Genomic DNA, 15,842 nt, shown 5'->3' on the forward strand with positions numbered 1-15,842 from the left:
GGGGGGGCAACAGCAACATGGTCTCTGGTCCCGGCAGGGCTTAAACCAAGAAGCCTCTCTAGGACCATTACCTGCAACCTGGAACACCCCAGCCCTGAACCATCCTTGCCCCACACAGTTCTAATTTCCTTCTCCTCCCTCCCAGAAGCCAGGGGAGTGTGCCCACAGCCCCACCAGGGCTTTTGGCTTGGTGTGGAGAGCTCACACGTGCCCTCCATTGGTGATGTGGGGCTGGTCCTCTGCTACCCCCACCAGCAGCCGGAACCTTCCCACCACCCTGGTCCCCTCCACTTGCACCCTCCGTCCCATGCCGAGACAAGCTCCTCTGTGGCTCTGAAAGACAAAGCTCAGGCTAAGCCTCTTCCATGCAGCTGGGCCTTGGTCCAGGATTACAGCTGAACCTGAACAAAAACACACAGCCAAAACACAGTGTTCACCCCCTTGTCTCCCCAGGCTACCTCACAGTGCTTCCCCCATATCAGTGTTTCTCCATCTCACCAGCAGCCAGGCCCACTCCATGGCTTTTGGTGCTGTCTCTGCACTGAAGTCCCAAATTTGCCCCCTCCTGAATTATGTACCTTCCTCCTGCCAGAACTTATCCAAGCCCAGCTCAGGGCCACCTGGATGGGACTTGTGTCCCCTCCTCCAGCAAAAGGCTCAGGCTGTAAACATGCCTGTAACAGGCCATGTGGAGGAGCTGGGACATCCACCAAGACCTGCGTGGTTTGAAAGGAGCCTGGCCCGTGGCAAGGACCAACCTTCACTGTCAGCTCCTTGCTCCACCAGCAGCCACCCCTCCTGCCCCCACCCTCCACCAGGGAGAAGCACAGGGAGGCAGGCAGTCTGTTCTGGCTCAGCACTCCCACTGCTGCCTCCAATGTGCTGTATTCTGGGGACCATGGCAGTCATGGGCCCACTTCCCAAAATTTCTTCACCTTTCTGCCTCAAGCAGCTGTTCTCTCTTTCCTTCTCTCCACTTTCCCACTCCCCAGCACCAAGCCCAGGTGCTTGCCACCCCACACATCCTAGTTCCTCTCCCACTGCTCTCCCAGGAGCACACACAGCTTCAGGCTACCACAGCCTCAGTCTTCCCCCACTGAGGCCTCCCCCCCCCGTACCCTAACACCACCGTGCCCATCCAGCACAGCCCCCAGACCAGAAACAGGCACCAGCCTGGTCCCTTCCTGCTGGGAGGGGGTGAGGAGTGGGTGCTAGAAAGGGCAGTCAGATCCAGGAGAAGTGCAGGAGGTGAGCAGGTCCCTCTGGGAGAGGAGGCATCAGGGCTGTGAAAACCACAGGAGGGCTCAGTGCCAGGGAGGATGTGCCGACCCACCAGCTCTACCCTGGAGGTGCTGCCAGGCAGCTGGATAAGTAACACAAGAGATCTCCACACAGCAGAAAGCCATGCTGCTGCCTGCTACTGGAGACAACTGCCCCAGTCATGCTACAGTAGCCCCTGCTGAGAGATGACTCAAGGGATGGGTGTGTGCTTTCATGTCCAGTTTTATTAGTGTTGCATTAGTACCATAAAATAGTTGACGAGGTCGAGCATGTTGCAGTTTGTTCCAAAAAAAGGCTATTTATATTTAATGTCTTCATTAAAAAAAACCCCTAGAACCCAAACAATACAACAATGAAACAGGTGGACAACTCAGAAATCTACAAAGTGGTAACTCCCCTCACATGCCACGGTCCAGACAAGGCTGGTGGCACGCAGCCCCACTACCCATGCTCGCAAGGCGCTTCCCTGCAGCCACGGCAGGTACGCAGCCAGGCAGGCAATGCTCTGGCAACCCTCCAGCCAAGGCGCAAAGCAGCAGCTGACTGGACATGGCCCCATCCCAGTGCTCTTCCTTAAGGAAACCAGTGACCTGCTTTCCAAGTTGCCATGTCGCCTTCTGTCCTAGCATATCCCAAAGCAGCCAAGTGACCCTGCAGGAGCCAGCCCTGCCTGGAGTACCTCTCATGAAAACCTCAGTGAAGAGGCTCCAGGAAACCTCTGGGAGATGCTGCCGCTCATTTCTGGCCTTCTCCCTGCTGGACAAATCCAGAGGGAGTGTCACAGTAAAATGCCACTACATAGCTATCCCTTGAGATTGAGAGGCCCTGAATGAAGGGGACAGAGGCGCTGCATCCAGTCTAGCTTCAAGAAAGCTCCAGGGTTCTCAGCCCTTTACCGCTGCATGGTGGGACTGCCCTAATCCCAGCCTTCCTGATCCCTCAGCATACCAAGTAGCAGGAGAAGGCCACCAGCTCTGCTGCCTCTCACCAGGATTTTCTCCTTAAACTTGGAGGTGCCAGGTGCAACGCCCTCATCCTGGCTCTCCAGTGCTCCCTCCAGCATGAGGCCTTTGCTGCAATCGCAGGTTAAGCCCAGGGCAGCGTGGTTCCTGGCTGACTTTGATGATGGAAAGCAAACAGGCACATCTCCTCCAGACCCAGAAACCTCCCAGCCACCTACCCCTGCTACCCCTACAAGCATGTGCTAATCAAAACAGCAAAACACAGCCAAAGAGATAGCAGCTCTCCCCAAACTCATGTGTAATTAATTAAGGAGGACTCTGCAGTTACCGCTGAGATGTAAACAGCAACAATTGAACTGGATGGAAAGTCCAGCGCTGAGCTCAAACAGCCACCCAAGATGTCCACAAAGTCGCCAGCACAACATGAGAGCCAGCCCTGACTGAACACTGGCAGGGCTGAGGTCCAGCCTTTGTCTCCAGGAACTCAACCCGAAGGACCAGGAAGCAATCAAAGTGCAACATGATGCCACAAAAACCTTCCATCTTTCATCTGCTTGCCAGTGCTGTTAAACTAGGTCAGTGTCGCACAGCCCAGTGCAGCAGTGAGCCTGTTTCTAAGACCTCACCTCCCAGTGAGGTGGGGGCCCTTTACCCAAGAGCGGCTGGAAACCAGCTGCTTTGAGAAGCCACAGCCAGGGGGAGCAGGAGATACAAGCTCTGCAGGGAGCAGGGGCGAGCTCTGGGACACAAAAGGACAGGGGCACCAGGGACACTGCCTGCAAAGCACCCCCTGGCCCAGATGCTGCCCGCTCCAGCCCCTGCCTTCGCTGTGCGGCTCCAAAGCAAGCCCTGTCTAATGCCAGTGGGCAAGATAACACCACTGCGTTTCTTTGTTCCAGTTGCACCTTCCCTGTCAAATTCTCATGAGCCAGATGCAGAGCAGTGCTGTCTCTGCTCTAAGCCATCCTTCTGCACTTACTGACTTGTACACAACCACATAACCCCACCAGACTGGTGCAGCTCTGCAGGTACAGACCCATCGCCGCCCCGGCCACGCTCCCTCCAGCTGGTGGGGCTGGCTCACAGCTGGGTACCCCCAGGAAACTGTTGGGGAAGCTGGGAGGGTGGGAGTCCTGAGATCAATCAGTCACTCGTGTCACTGGGTGCAAAGTACCTTCCCAAAGTGGTGAGCCACACGCATGCTTTGACACTCATTTTCCTTAGAGACAGAAACCTGCTTCTCCTCCAGATGGTGAAAGAAGCAGCTGCACAAAGTGGCTCCACATGATACAAGAAAAACAACAGAAGCACAACACCCTGATCAGCGTAGCACCACCAAATTCACATGCCAGCCCTTGCCTCCAAGGCTGGGAGACACTACACCCACCCCCTGGGCACACAGCTGCCCGCAGGCAGGCCCAGCCTGCCACTGCTGGACTCCAGGAGGACAAGGCTGAGAAGCCGGGATGTTTCCTTGCATGGAAGAGGCATTTCAGAGCAATGGCAACTTTCTGCAGGGGAAAGACCCTGCAGAGAAGCAAGTCCTCAGGTCTCAGGCATACAGAGAGTTTCCCGGTGAATTCCCTTGTATAAAGTTAGAACAATCACAAACCAATGTGAAATGCAACGAGCAGAAGTGTTTCTCACACGTACACACACATACACAGTAGAGCAGGGCAACACACATTTGATAGGCAGGACCCTGGGAACCTTGTCCTACTACTGTTTGTTTCTTTACAGTAGGTTGAAATACAAAGAGGAGCACAGTGATGGTTTCCCCCTCACCCCCAAAGTAAACAAAGTTATTGCAGTCGGTCAGTCCACCCCACCTCTGCAGCAATAACACACTCCGGCACCAAGAGCTGCCCAGGCTGTGTGCAGCTCCTGATGCTGGAACCCAGCCCAATCACTCTTTGTCACAGCAGTATGAGACTCGAGGAAGAAATCACACACTGACAGCTTTTTTTTTTTATGCAACAGCCTCAATAAAGAAAAAGAAGTGATGTGCTTATACACCATCTCCCACGCTATAGCTGCTAGGCAACGCTATACAGTCCCAGAGCATCAGCTCAGGTCAACCGAAAACACATGAACTGATGGACACGATGACATTCGAACTACAGCCGAGCTTCTGCCACAGCCAAGAGCTAACAGACGGCAGGCAGACCTGCCCGCAGGACTGCGGGAAGAAACAAGAGTATTGCAACTAGACAATATGTCCTGCCCAGCAGCGTGCCACAGGGCATGGGACCATGTCCTCCTCCCCTGCATGGACTGAAGGGAATACCCAGGCCCTGGCCAAGTAGGTTGCACTTGTGCAGGGAAAGGGTTTCATGAGATTGGAGTCGGTGAAGCAGCCCGTGCTACAAGCTGCAATAGGCGCTAGATCCAGCAGGGACCATGCTCTTGCCTAATAGCCCCTCACTCCCCATCAGCAGGAGAGGCCTAACAGAGCATGCCACTACTGCCCCGGCCCAGAACAACCCTGGGTGGTCCCTGCACAGAGCAGGACCTGCCAAGCAGGGCAAAGCAGGTTCCCCAAGCCTTTAAAAACCCAAGGGTAAGGGATCAAACAAACAAAGACAAAAAAAAAAAAAAAAAGTCCTAAAGCATCACTGCCCTCAGAAAGTGCCTTCTGGAAATGCTCAGAGCCTGGCCTGCCCACAAGGGTGGGACGCAAAAGGATCCCACCAAAAACTTCTTCCTTACCCTGAAATGCTGGAGATGTCTCTTCTTCCACCCAGCAAGTACACTGCTCCCCAAAACCCATCTGCCACCTGCTCCCAGTCCCTCCCAGGAACAACTCAGGAAGCCTGGAGAGGACAGAAGGCTACATCTGCAGCACTTGAAGCTGCCCAGACCCATAACTTGTCATGGTGTCTCCTTGTAAGAGCATCCCCTTGGCCTGGCACCCCAAGTGTCCCTGGCAGCAGTGAGGTGTACAAAGTGAATACAAGTGCAGCCAGAGACAAGGCAACAGTGGGAGACACCCAAAAACCTCACTCCTCCATCTCACAGGACATCTTGCTGCCTGAGGCAGACAAGAGAACCTGGCTGGCTCCATCCCCTCTTGCATCCCAGCTACAGCTTCCACTGTACCTTGGGACTGAAACCCAAAGCCTCAATGCACAGGCAGTGCTGTGCCAGGGAAAAAGCATATCCTGCTGGGGAAGGGATGCAACCCACAGAGAAAACCCTGTGGGGAGGAATACTCAGAACGCAGAAGGTGTGGAAAACATCCACCTACAGAGCAGCCCATGAGAGGCTGCCTACACCCCACATACTTCATTTTTTCGTTACAGTCTCTCAGTCCCTATGTTCAAGGGCATGGCAAAAAGGCACCCCTGCAGTGGCCCTGAAACCAGGCAGTCTGCACCCAGCCCAGGGAAGTTCATGAGGGAGCCCAATGCGGTCAGGGCAGGACAAAGGCAGCAGATAAAGCAACCCACGCTACCTCACGTGTGCGGTTTGACAGATGGACCGGAAGGCAGCTGGACATGCAGAGCGCCTGGCTGGCTCCCAGTCCAGCCACTACAGTGCTGCAGTGATGGATCTCTTCACAGACAACGGCTCATCTTCCTGGGTTTGGTTTTTTGGCAATTTTTTTTTATTTTAATTTTTTTTAGAAAGCATTAAAAAAAATCTGCAGCTGTTAAAAAAAATCCTTTCCCTTTAGAGGCTGGACGAGGTTTAATTGACAGGTAAATAATCGGTGTGAGTATGTAAATAGCAGCGACCCCACTGACGCGGCATCCCCCAGCAGCACAGCCAGCTGCAGGGACCCTGTGACTGGCTCGGTTTGGTCATTGTCACAGATCTGGGACACTGGAGTTTCCTTACACCTAGTGTTTCCCTAATTCCTGTTCCTGCACAACACTCCTCAGGCATTGCTTCTGCACAAACACCTGCCTGTCCCTGTGGCAGACTCCATGCTCTGAAGGGGATCTCCTCTCCAGACCTCCCTAGCTATGCAAGTGGTTTGTTTTTCAAACTGGACAGCTGAACTCACTCCAGACTTGCTGATCTCTCAATCCTTTGGCAGCAGGAAGAAAGACTGGCCATCTTTTTTTTCCTAGAAATACAGAGGGAGGGGGTCAAATGCACCATAATGCACATGATCTTCCACAAAATTCGTTTGAACTGATCCACGGCTCCCCCAGCCCACTCACACCAATGAGGTCTCAGGTTAATAAGCAGTGCAGTTATTCAGCTATCTGCTCATAAGTGGTAGGTGTTCTTGGGCAGGTTGCCTGCTCCTGCCAACTCCCCCACAACTTCATGTTGTCAGCACATCTATATTTAAGACGGGTTTTTTTTGCCTTTGTTTAAAGGTGTTTCCTTCCCTTGTAGTAAACTTAAGAGTTAATAGAAAAAAGTAATTCAAAAGTAATCCAAGCACATCTGTAATTAATTCTGCAGGACAGGGCAGAGCGACGCGAGTCAGAGTTGGCACGCAATTCCTGGCTCCTGGTGTGCAGTCCCCGGGACAGAGAGAAGGTCCCTCCACTGAGCAAGGCTAGAAGTTAGATTTGGAGTGTCCGAATATGCAGATGGGAAAGTGCTTGACATGAGAGGACCACTGTGCTGCCAGCTGAAAGAACTTGACATCGTTCCATTCCACACCGTCGATCAGGACTGCAGGGGAAGGTAAAAAGAGAGGAGAGTTAGAAAACACCAAGTGGAAGCAGCCAACCTCGAACAGCTTTCTTAGAAACCTCCCTGCAGTTGGCAGAGGGAGGCCCAGACATGTTCTGCGCTCAGGGTACGAACTGCTCTGCCTGGCTACCCCACTGCTGTCAACAGCTGCACACAGAGGGGAGAAAGGCTCCCAGAGTGGACCAGGTTTAAGGAGAACAGCTCAGATTGTTGTTCCAGCATCACTCACTGACACTGGAGCTCCCCAGACTGCTGATTTTAGCATCACCTGATTTGATTTCTCGAATTTCCTAAACACTCCATTTTCTTTTTTGGGTAAATGTACTCTTAGAGATGGACATCAGTCTCTCCTCGCTGGCACTCTTAACCAGGAGATCCACGTCTCCTAAAGAGGCGACACATGTTCTGTGAACACCCCTCACACTCACCAGTCTCACAGGGACTGGGCCAGGATTAAGGAAGTGACCTAAGCAGATCCGTCTGCTGTTAACAGTGGTGGGGATTATCAACTGAATAGGCTACAGGGATATTTTGGAAACCGGATGCACAGCTGCACTGACAGTCACTTTAGGTCTGTCTGGAAGATACATACACAGCTTCTGCTGTGGCATGCCTTTGTGCCAAAACCCTGCTTAGAGCAGCAGCCACACTTTCACCACTCTGCACCACTTGCACCAGATGTGCAAGAGAAACAGAGAATGACAGGGAGAGGAATGGAGCCTGGCCTAACCCTTGTCCTCATCCAGGACACTGACTCAGATGAGTTCCTAGGTAAGGGATGATCTTCCCATCTCCCAGACCTATTAACACATTCCCCCGTGATGGACACATCCAAGCCCATTCCCCAGGAACACCCCCATTACACTGGCTCCAGGGCATGGGGCAGGACAGCAGGTCAGCCCTTTGCCTGTAGGATAAGCTGGCAGCTGAGCCTCACCCCAGAGCCTGATGGGACACAAGCGCTGCACTTACCACGCAACATGTTCTGCTGATGTTTCGCTGTGCAAATCAACCTGCTGATTCCTTCAATACACTGGCTCTTTGACTCAATCTCCTTGTCTTTTGTTTTCTTGGGCAAAAACATCACTGGAAGAAAATTAAACCAGCACACAGTAAATCTCTGCCACTCACAGGAGCTGCATCAAGATTTGTTTGAGTTTTTACATTTAAACATTCATGTCTGAAAACACTAATTTTAGCTCCTAAAATCATCCCGGCTTGGCAGGAGTCTGACTGCCAGTGCTCAGCACCATCACCTATGCACATGGACATCTTAGTCCTCTGTGTCTACTGAAGCGTTCCCAGCTCATAGCCCAGGCCCCAGAGGGCACCCTGAAGATAATTCCACCAGGGAAAACAGCAGCATCTGTAGCGGCCCCAGGCTGGGCCCTGTGCTGGGCCGAGGGGATGTGCCGGGTGGCCACACCACCTAGGGGGAGTCTCACACACTGCAGACGGCTGTGGGGCAGCTCTAAGCTCCTGCCTGCCCATCTGTGGGCAGGTTTGCTGCACCAACACCCGCCCAACAGGAGCTGGGCTGCACACACACCGGGAGAGTAGGAGGGACTACAAACTATGGGCAGTTGGTGGAGAAAGAAGGCGTTAGGAGAGCTAAAAAGGGTCCAGTTCTCTGAGAACTCCTTGAATGCATGAGCAAAGTTCTACAAACTGGCTTCACAAAAGATGGTGGTGTTGAACACCACTGCTCCATGCTGGGCCAGCCCCAGTGAAGAACGTTTGAGTGTCTCAGGATTGCTTCTCCCATAGGCACACCACTTAAAAAGGGGTAGGAGTTCTGGTACCAGCAGTGCCACAGCTATGTTGGCCTGGTAGGGACCTGGCTGCAGGGTTATGGACCCATGTCATGCAGGCACTGGTCCAGGAGACTATCAGCCTTCTCTCAGCGTCCCCAAAACCCTGCTTCCACCCGGAATGGCTCCCAGACCCACAGGCAGGAAGATGTGAAGGACAGCTACTGGCAGTTGAATGTAAGTGACGAACTGCCTTGCTCCTTCCTCGAAAAATACTTCCTCACTGCAGAGCTGTTCTCCATGTCTAATATAGTTTACATTACCAAGGCCAGGAGCAAATACAGAATTATTGACAACATTTCAAATGCTTTTTTCATTTGTTTGTTTTGAAAAAATAAAGCCATGAGTTTAAGAGAAGATTAAAAAAAGAAGAAAGTTACTATCAGGCTTTGTGCTGAGAGCATTTCTCTTCTACCTCCTTTTCCCACAACACACTGCACAAGAACATAAGAGGCCCTGTAGAAGAGCTTGCACTGCTGCAACCCTGCTCTGCAAGACACTACCTCCTGTAGGTACAAGCATGCCTAGTGATGGCTTGGCAGGTCTGCCTGGTGCATTTGTCCGGCTGTGACAGTGGTATTTTAACATGAGGACACCACGTCAAATGCAGCAAAATGTCTCTGCTGGGGCTGCTGCCATATGCTACAAGATGGGATGCACACACATTCTGCCTCTGCCTGCACCTCTGTCATGTGGCATAAGAGAGACCAGAGCATAGAGCTGTACAGCCTGAAGGGTCGTGGTACATGCTGCCTCTTACCTAATCCAACACCCCAAAGTAGCACCAGCAGGCTCACAAGGGACACAGGGAAGCTGTTCAGTACAACGTACCTCTTGGCTTTCTGCACAGCCACCCACAAATGGCACTGCTCCATCCCCACCTTTGTTCTTTTGAGCTATACCATCTCAGCTGTTCAGGTGAACACGTCCCCTTTTTACAGCACAAAGAGGAACCACCCTTTCAACTCTATCACCTTATGTAGTCACTTCTCATCTACAGACACACTAAGATTTTGGGGATAAAAATATGACTAAGGTGTTATAATGCAGGACAAGTCAGGCAACCCTGGAGCAACAGAACAGGGAGAGCAGCATTGCATTCTTGGCCTTTGGCAACAGTAAATGTGTCCACCTTACCTTTCTTGTTCTTCTCTTTTGTCACGACAGTCATGGACATTGTTGGAGTGGTGGTAATCTCACCGCTGGCAGGTAACCTGCTGACCTGAAGGGACCGGAAAGTGCATTTCAGTGTGTTTTTGGTAGCAGAGGGGTCCTTCTTCTCTGGGTCTCTCTTTCTGTCCATGGGTGGAGCTGCAATCCAGTAATCCACCTGCAGGCCCATCAACTCGGCACCGAGGCTCTGGCTAGAAAACAAGAGAAGGAAGTAATTTCTGTACAGCACTCAGCAGAGGTCCCCCTGTCTGTGTTTTCTCAGCATGGCTGACATTCCTGACCAGCTGGTCAGAGGTCAAGTGCCTGGCTCTTTGGGAAATCAGGCAGCAATGTTTTGCAGTGAGACGCAATAATCACAAAAGTACAAGAAGTCATCACTGAGTGATGCAGCCAGGGTCACATTACATGGTGGCATCGGTTTGGCAGCACAGAACTGCAGTGAGCCGAGAAAAGCTGACCTGCTGCGCAGCCACAGGGACGAGCAGCAGGAAAAGGAGCAGACAAGCAGTTCCCTAATGTGATGCTGAGCTCAGTAACCCAGACAGCAAAAGCAACCCCTGAGGTGGCCCAGATCATTTCCAGTCTTTGCGTGGGGAAGGGAGGCTATGAGCACCTTGATGCTGCCTTCTGAACACTGATGAGTGAACGACTCTGGCAAGGTACACCTCTGAACTGAGGTGAACAAATAGCTGGTGGGTCCCTGAACATCAGGCACTCAGTTCCCAGTCTCCCTGACTTGCTTCCATCTCTTGGGTTCATAAGCTCTTTCTGTCAGAAGCTGCTTCGCTTCCTGTCCAGATGCTCCACCAGGTCACACAGGATCTCTGCTCTCCCCAGGTCCCTGCTGGCAGGGGGTGATCTGCCCCACAGCCCTGTTGTGTGCTGGGGAATTCCAGTGCCAGGAAAACACTCTGCCAGTCCTATGATGTTTGCTAAACAATGGCAGATTTCAGGACATGATCTGCTGTTGAAAACTCCCGCGAATTGTGTGGTGTGGTAACAGATGTGCGTCACCAAACAAGGCTGCCAGCCTTTCTTGAGCCAGAAAAGGGAAGATGAGCAGTCCAGGAAATTCCACCCCTGCCTGTCCCTGCTTCTCACTAGCTAACCCCAAGTGGAGCAGGGGTTTATCATTCAGCAGACCTCGGCTGACAGCCTATACGTCTTTCTACACAAGGACAGAGTGTGGAATAACACACAAGTACTAGACAAAAATCAGTTTATCTACGAGACTGTCCCCTGTTTGAGAAACAGCAATTAAGAAAGGCAAATCTGATCTTGCATGAACTATGCATCCCTCTACACTGCCTAAGAGGAAACTCTCAAGGTAAAACAAGTATGTCCAATCATTAAAGTCCTCTCACCAAATAATTTCCTTCTCTTTGCCATTTTTTCAGCTGAAAGCCAGGCAACAAAACATAGTTATCTTTAATCACCAAACCCAGGGCAATTTCAGAAGTGAGATTCTTTAAGGATGATGTTTTGGAAACACAGCTTTGGGTTTTAAGGCTCCTTTCAATCACATTTCTCATCTCAGTTGTAAAGGCAGAGTATACAAATGTTCACTATGCCCAGGAAGGATTTTCTATTCCAATCCCGGTTAAATGTGTGGCTTAATCTTTCAGTCTGGGTCACCCTCTACCCCCTGTGCTGTCACATACAGATCAGTGGAGATGGAACAATGCTGAACCTAAACTTCCTCATTTCTTGATGATTCTACCACACAGCATAAAACCAAGAAGTACTAGAGACAGGGTGTCAACTTTAGATATATCATGTCCATGGCTCACAACATGACTAGCCTACACTCAGGTAGACCTGTGGACACAGGTTTCCAAACAACTTCCACCTTTGGAAGGCCCACCATGAGAAGTCAGCTCTGCTCTCCAGAGCCTGCACAGCCCCCAGCTCTCTGCACTGCCAGCCAGCAGCTGCTGGGATTAGCCTGTGGCAGACAGGACTGCCCTGCCAGCCAACCACAGGGCGCCAACATGAGGGACTTAAGGAACTGGGCCTCCTGGCACAGGCTAATGGCCACTAACACCTTCCAGTTGCAGGGCACCTGCTACACTGGGGCTTCCACATTTCCATTTCCTCTTGTTAAAAGGGAACTCTCAAGCTTGTTTAAGAAGTCATAGGTTGAAGGTCCTTGTAGGGCTCTCTGGGGTGGGCAGGAAAGGTCCTCAATTCTGTCTCCAACAGGGACAGTAGGAGACGCTGCTTAGGGAGAGCATGTGAGCCCAGTCTCTCACTGCAGAGAATTCCTCAGCCTGATAAACACAGGATTAGGGGTATCAGAAGGGACACTCCTGAATCATCCTTTAGTATTCATTAACAGATCTGCTGTCCATGTCCTTATCTAACCCTGCTTTGATCTGCTGATCCTTCTGCCACAGACATGGTCCCAATACGCCTTTCCTGCTGCATGTTGAAGGTCCCTTCCTTTCTCCCTTTTACTTGACCTCTTGCCAGTGTCACTGTGTGCCCCCAGGTCTTGTACCACAGGTTTGTGAACAACAGTTTAATATTCAAATAAACACACCAGCACTGTGATTTTGCAAATCTTGAGTAGCTTACATCTTTCCCTCCTCCCTCAAACCAGAGTCCAAGACTTCCAGTGTCCTCTCAGAAGGCTGCTGCTCTGCCTCCTTGATCTTAACTGCTCTGAACCTTTAGCTTCACCATGTGTTTCTGGGTACCAGAACTGCGCACAAAGTGTTAGACAGCTATGGCAATGTTTTGTGCAGCAACAAAATGAGAGTCCTGGACAGAGTTATTTTTTACTGGCAGTTTTCTAGTGGTTTCCTCCCTTCACCCCTAAAAACTGCAGCTAAGCCAGAGTTTCACATTGCCTACAGGTGCTGTCTCCTTGCTGTTCCGATATGCTTTCAGGCATACAAAAGAACAGGACCTGCAATTCCACTATGCCACCTTAAAACTGTCAGCTCTGTCCTCACAGAGAAAAAGCCTGCTCCCTCCACAGAGTCACTCTGACCTTGGTCCCAAAAACCGTAAGAACTGTAAAGGATTGGGCTAGCACCCATGTGTATTACAGCCAGTATTTTCTTTGGCTATGTATCTCCCCCAGCAGATGGAGTACACAAACCTTCCCAAACAGACTGCCACAATGGCTCATCAGAATCAGTGTTTCTGACAGACTATCAGAAACAAGGCTGCCACTTCTAGTTGAAATGTGTCTGCTCTTGAGAAGTGCAGCCTTCCCAATCGGGTGCAAGATCCCCTCCAACCTCCCCAGCTCCTTGTTGGCCAGCAAGGACACAGTCACTCCAGAGGCAAAAGAGGTGAAGGGGAAAAGTGACAACTCAAGTGTTTGCTAGGAAGAAAGCAGAGCTATGGGTTTTCTTTAGAAGAGTTTTACTCTCTCATATATATGTCAAATAAGACAGCCAAGGGCGCTGTAAAGGAGGCAAAACATGCTTTACCTTGAGGATGAGAAGCTGCCTGTGACAGATGGTGAGGAAGGTGGTGTGGGGGAGGCTTCTTTCACAGCAGGAGACACAGAAGGTGGAGTAGAAGAAAGGACACCGGAACTTGAGGGAGCTGCATCATCAGAGTCACCTTGCAAAAAAGAAGTCAAACTGTTTGTCTAGGTTTGTCTCACAGCCCAGCACATGCATGCTGGGATAGCTCAGTCTCTTTGCCCACACTCCTGCTGCACAGACAGACTCTGTTCAGACTCAATCCAGAGATCAGCTAGCCCATCAGGTCAGACTGCCTCCACACGTAAACCACCAGACTTTCTATGTCTGGGTAAGAGGCAGAGACATTCACACTCCTCTGCATTCCCCACCTGGCATCTGCTCTCCTAGGGTTTGCTCCCAGATGATTTTGAGCCTCCTGCACAGTCAGAGCCCAGCCCATTATCCTGCTGGGGAACCTCCCCATGCAACCACTGTGGGGCAGCACCACTCAGACTCTTGGAGAATCCAGTACCTCTGGGCTGAGCACAGGGATCTGCCCATTCCCTCTGCTTCCCTCCTCCACAACCAAGGTACCATTCCCTTCATGTCGACCCTTTTGGATGGAGGGAGGACAGTGGCAGCAGGAAGTGACCCACAGAAGGGCTGCCTCCACACACAAATCCACATGTAACCCAGGCCACAGAAATCAGAGTTTAACAGTGAAAAAATATAAGAAACTATCAGGAGATGAGAGAAAAAATATATTCCTGACTAGTAGCGAATATGAAAGGAGAAAACCAGTTCACACTGATAAAACAGCACTACCCCATGTCCATGTGTGTAAGCAGGCAGAATTGTCTAAATCAGCTTTGCACTCTCCCATTAAAAAAACCTGGGTTTAAATTTGTTGTCAGATTGGCAAACTGGTTGCCTATCCTGGAGCTCCCAGAGTTAGGCACATGTTTGAGATTGATTTTATCAGGCATTTGAGCCCAGTGTAGGGAAACAGGCATCAACTTCCAATGAACTGCCTCCCCAATTTGGAGCAGGAACCTCAAATTACAAGCCAACACACAGAGAACACACGTAAGAAAAATGTGTGTTTGCACATATATGAATGGAGCTTCCCTGGATGAGGGTGTGGGAATTCCAGCTGGCCTGTAGCTTCTTGTAAAGTAATAAGAAAAGAGCCTCTTTCAAGAGAAACCTCTTTCTGCAGGAAGCTGCTGGGAGTCAAGGCAGTGGAACTGGGAGGTAATAAAATCCAATTCCATTTCACAAAACTCCCAAGACATCAGCAATGGCCAAGTTCACTCAGCCTGTGAGGTCAGGCTCCCACCACCTGTCTAACACAGAAAGCACACACAAGATGCTTGTTACCTGATGTTGCAGAAGATTGTTCCACTATTCCAACCTTCACCACCTAGAGGGGGCAAAAAGAAAAGAGCTCTATGAAACAGGAGTCCCCTGAACTTTGGGAACCCCCAAACTAAGCTCATCCCTACAGCCCCCTTGGCACTGCACCTGCAGTCAGAGTGGTATTAAAGTATGCTAAAATGTGGAATCTTCCATGAGCCGGGCAGGTCCCATCAGTGTCCAGCTGATCTGTACCAGCTCACAACCCTTCTCTGACCTGCACAGAAGACAGCGCAGACCCTATGGAGCTGTTACAGACCTGCACAGCTCTGAATAGCTCATCGTCAGCCCCAGGCTACAGCAACTACAGTCTGTGACACCTGTGGGAATAGGGCAGGGAGAAGAAACAAACATAAATACCCCCTTAGTCTTGCTTTGATACACCTGCTAATTACAGACATACTGCTTCCTCTGCACAAGTGCAGCCACTTCTAGGGTGCAGCGTAATTGGGGTTTGTTAGGAAACCACAAAAGCAATAAAGTACAGTTTCCAATCAGTTTTCTTGTCTCCAAACAAAGGAAGTGTTTGGCACAGAAGATAAAAGCTCCTGACAAAACCTCTGGGCACAGACATGGAAAAAACACCACATGGACAGGTCAGAATGATCCCAACCACACTGCAATAAGGATACAAATGTGTTCTGATATGGCCAACCAACAGCCTAGTACATTTATGTTAATGATAAATGCCCCTGTCAGTCATCTGCAGAACAGAGCATGCTGCAAACAGAAGCTCCTAAGAACACATTATGCCTAGAAAGATAAAATGACCCTTGCTGATATAAAAGCAAGGACCTTCTGTAGCGAAAATCTGCTATAGTTCAGAGATCATTATTCTCAACATTGCAGAGAAACCCTTCTTAAAGTCCTTAAGAAACTTGTGTCCACGGCTAACGTCTACCCTATATAAATGTTGCCAAATGGGAAAGAGATGCAAAGGAATCTCAAGTCAATAAAACATGCTTTAGAATGAGAGATGATGTCACACAGTCTGTTTAGTTTGAAAACAGAAGATCATTAAGTTCAGACAAGACCATGTCTAGACCACATCTCTAGGGAGCACACTTCTGTGCTATGGGATCAAGAAAACAGGCCTAATCATTAGAAACAAAAAAACTCTG

The 15,842-nt window shown here is 50.5% G+C and overlaps 1 protein-coding gene across 13 annotated transcripts in view; it reads right to left on the reverse strand.

Annotated features, from left to right (window-relative positions):
• Positions 1-3,867: 3,867 nt before the first annotated feature.
• The window catches only part of PACS2 (phosphofurin acidic cluster sorting protein 2), a 75,634-nt gene continuing 63,659 nt past the window's right edge, over positions 3,868-15,842 (reverse strand). For all 13 annotated transcript variants that reach the window (XM_026854216.1, XM_026854227.1, XM_026854221.1 and 10 more), the window contains 5 exons: positions 14,686-14,728; positions 13,327-13,462; positions 9,848-10,074; positions 7,872-7,985; positions 3,868-6,878 (listed from right to left, as the gene is read on the reverse strand). In XM_026854216.1, coding sequence (XP_026710017.1) covers positions 6,760-6,878; positions 7,872-7,985; positions 9,848-10,074; positions 13,327-13,462; positions 14,686-14,728 — 639 coding nt within the window. In that variant the 3' untranslated portion in view covers positions 3,868-6,759. The remainder of the gene's footprint in view (positions 6,879-7,871; positions 7,986-9,847; positions 10,075-13,326; positions 13,463-14,685; positions 14,729-15,842) is intronic.

The sequence above is a fragment of the Athene cunicularia genome, assembly GCF_003259725.1.
Source record: "Athene cunicularia isolate RWA chromosome 8 unlocalized genomic scaffold, athCun1 chr8_part1, whole genome shotgun sequence".
In the NCBI taxonomy this organism is placed as follows: Eukaryota; Metazoa; Chordata; class Aves; order Strigiformes; family Strigidae; genus Athene; species Athene cunicularia.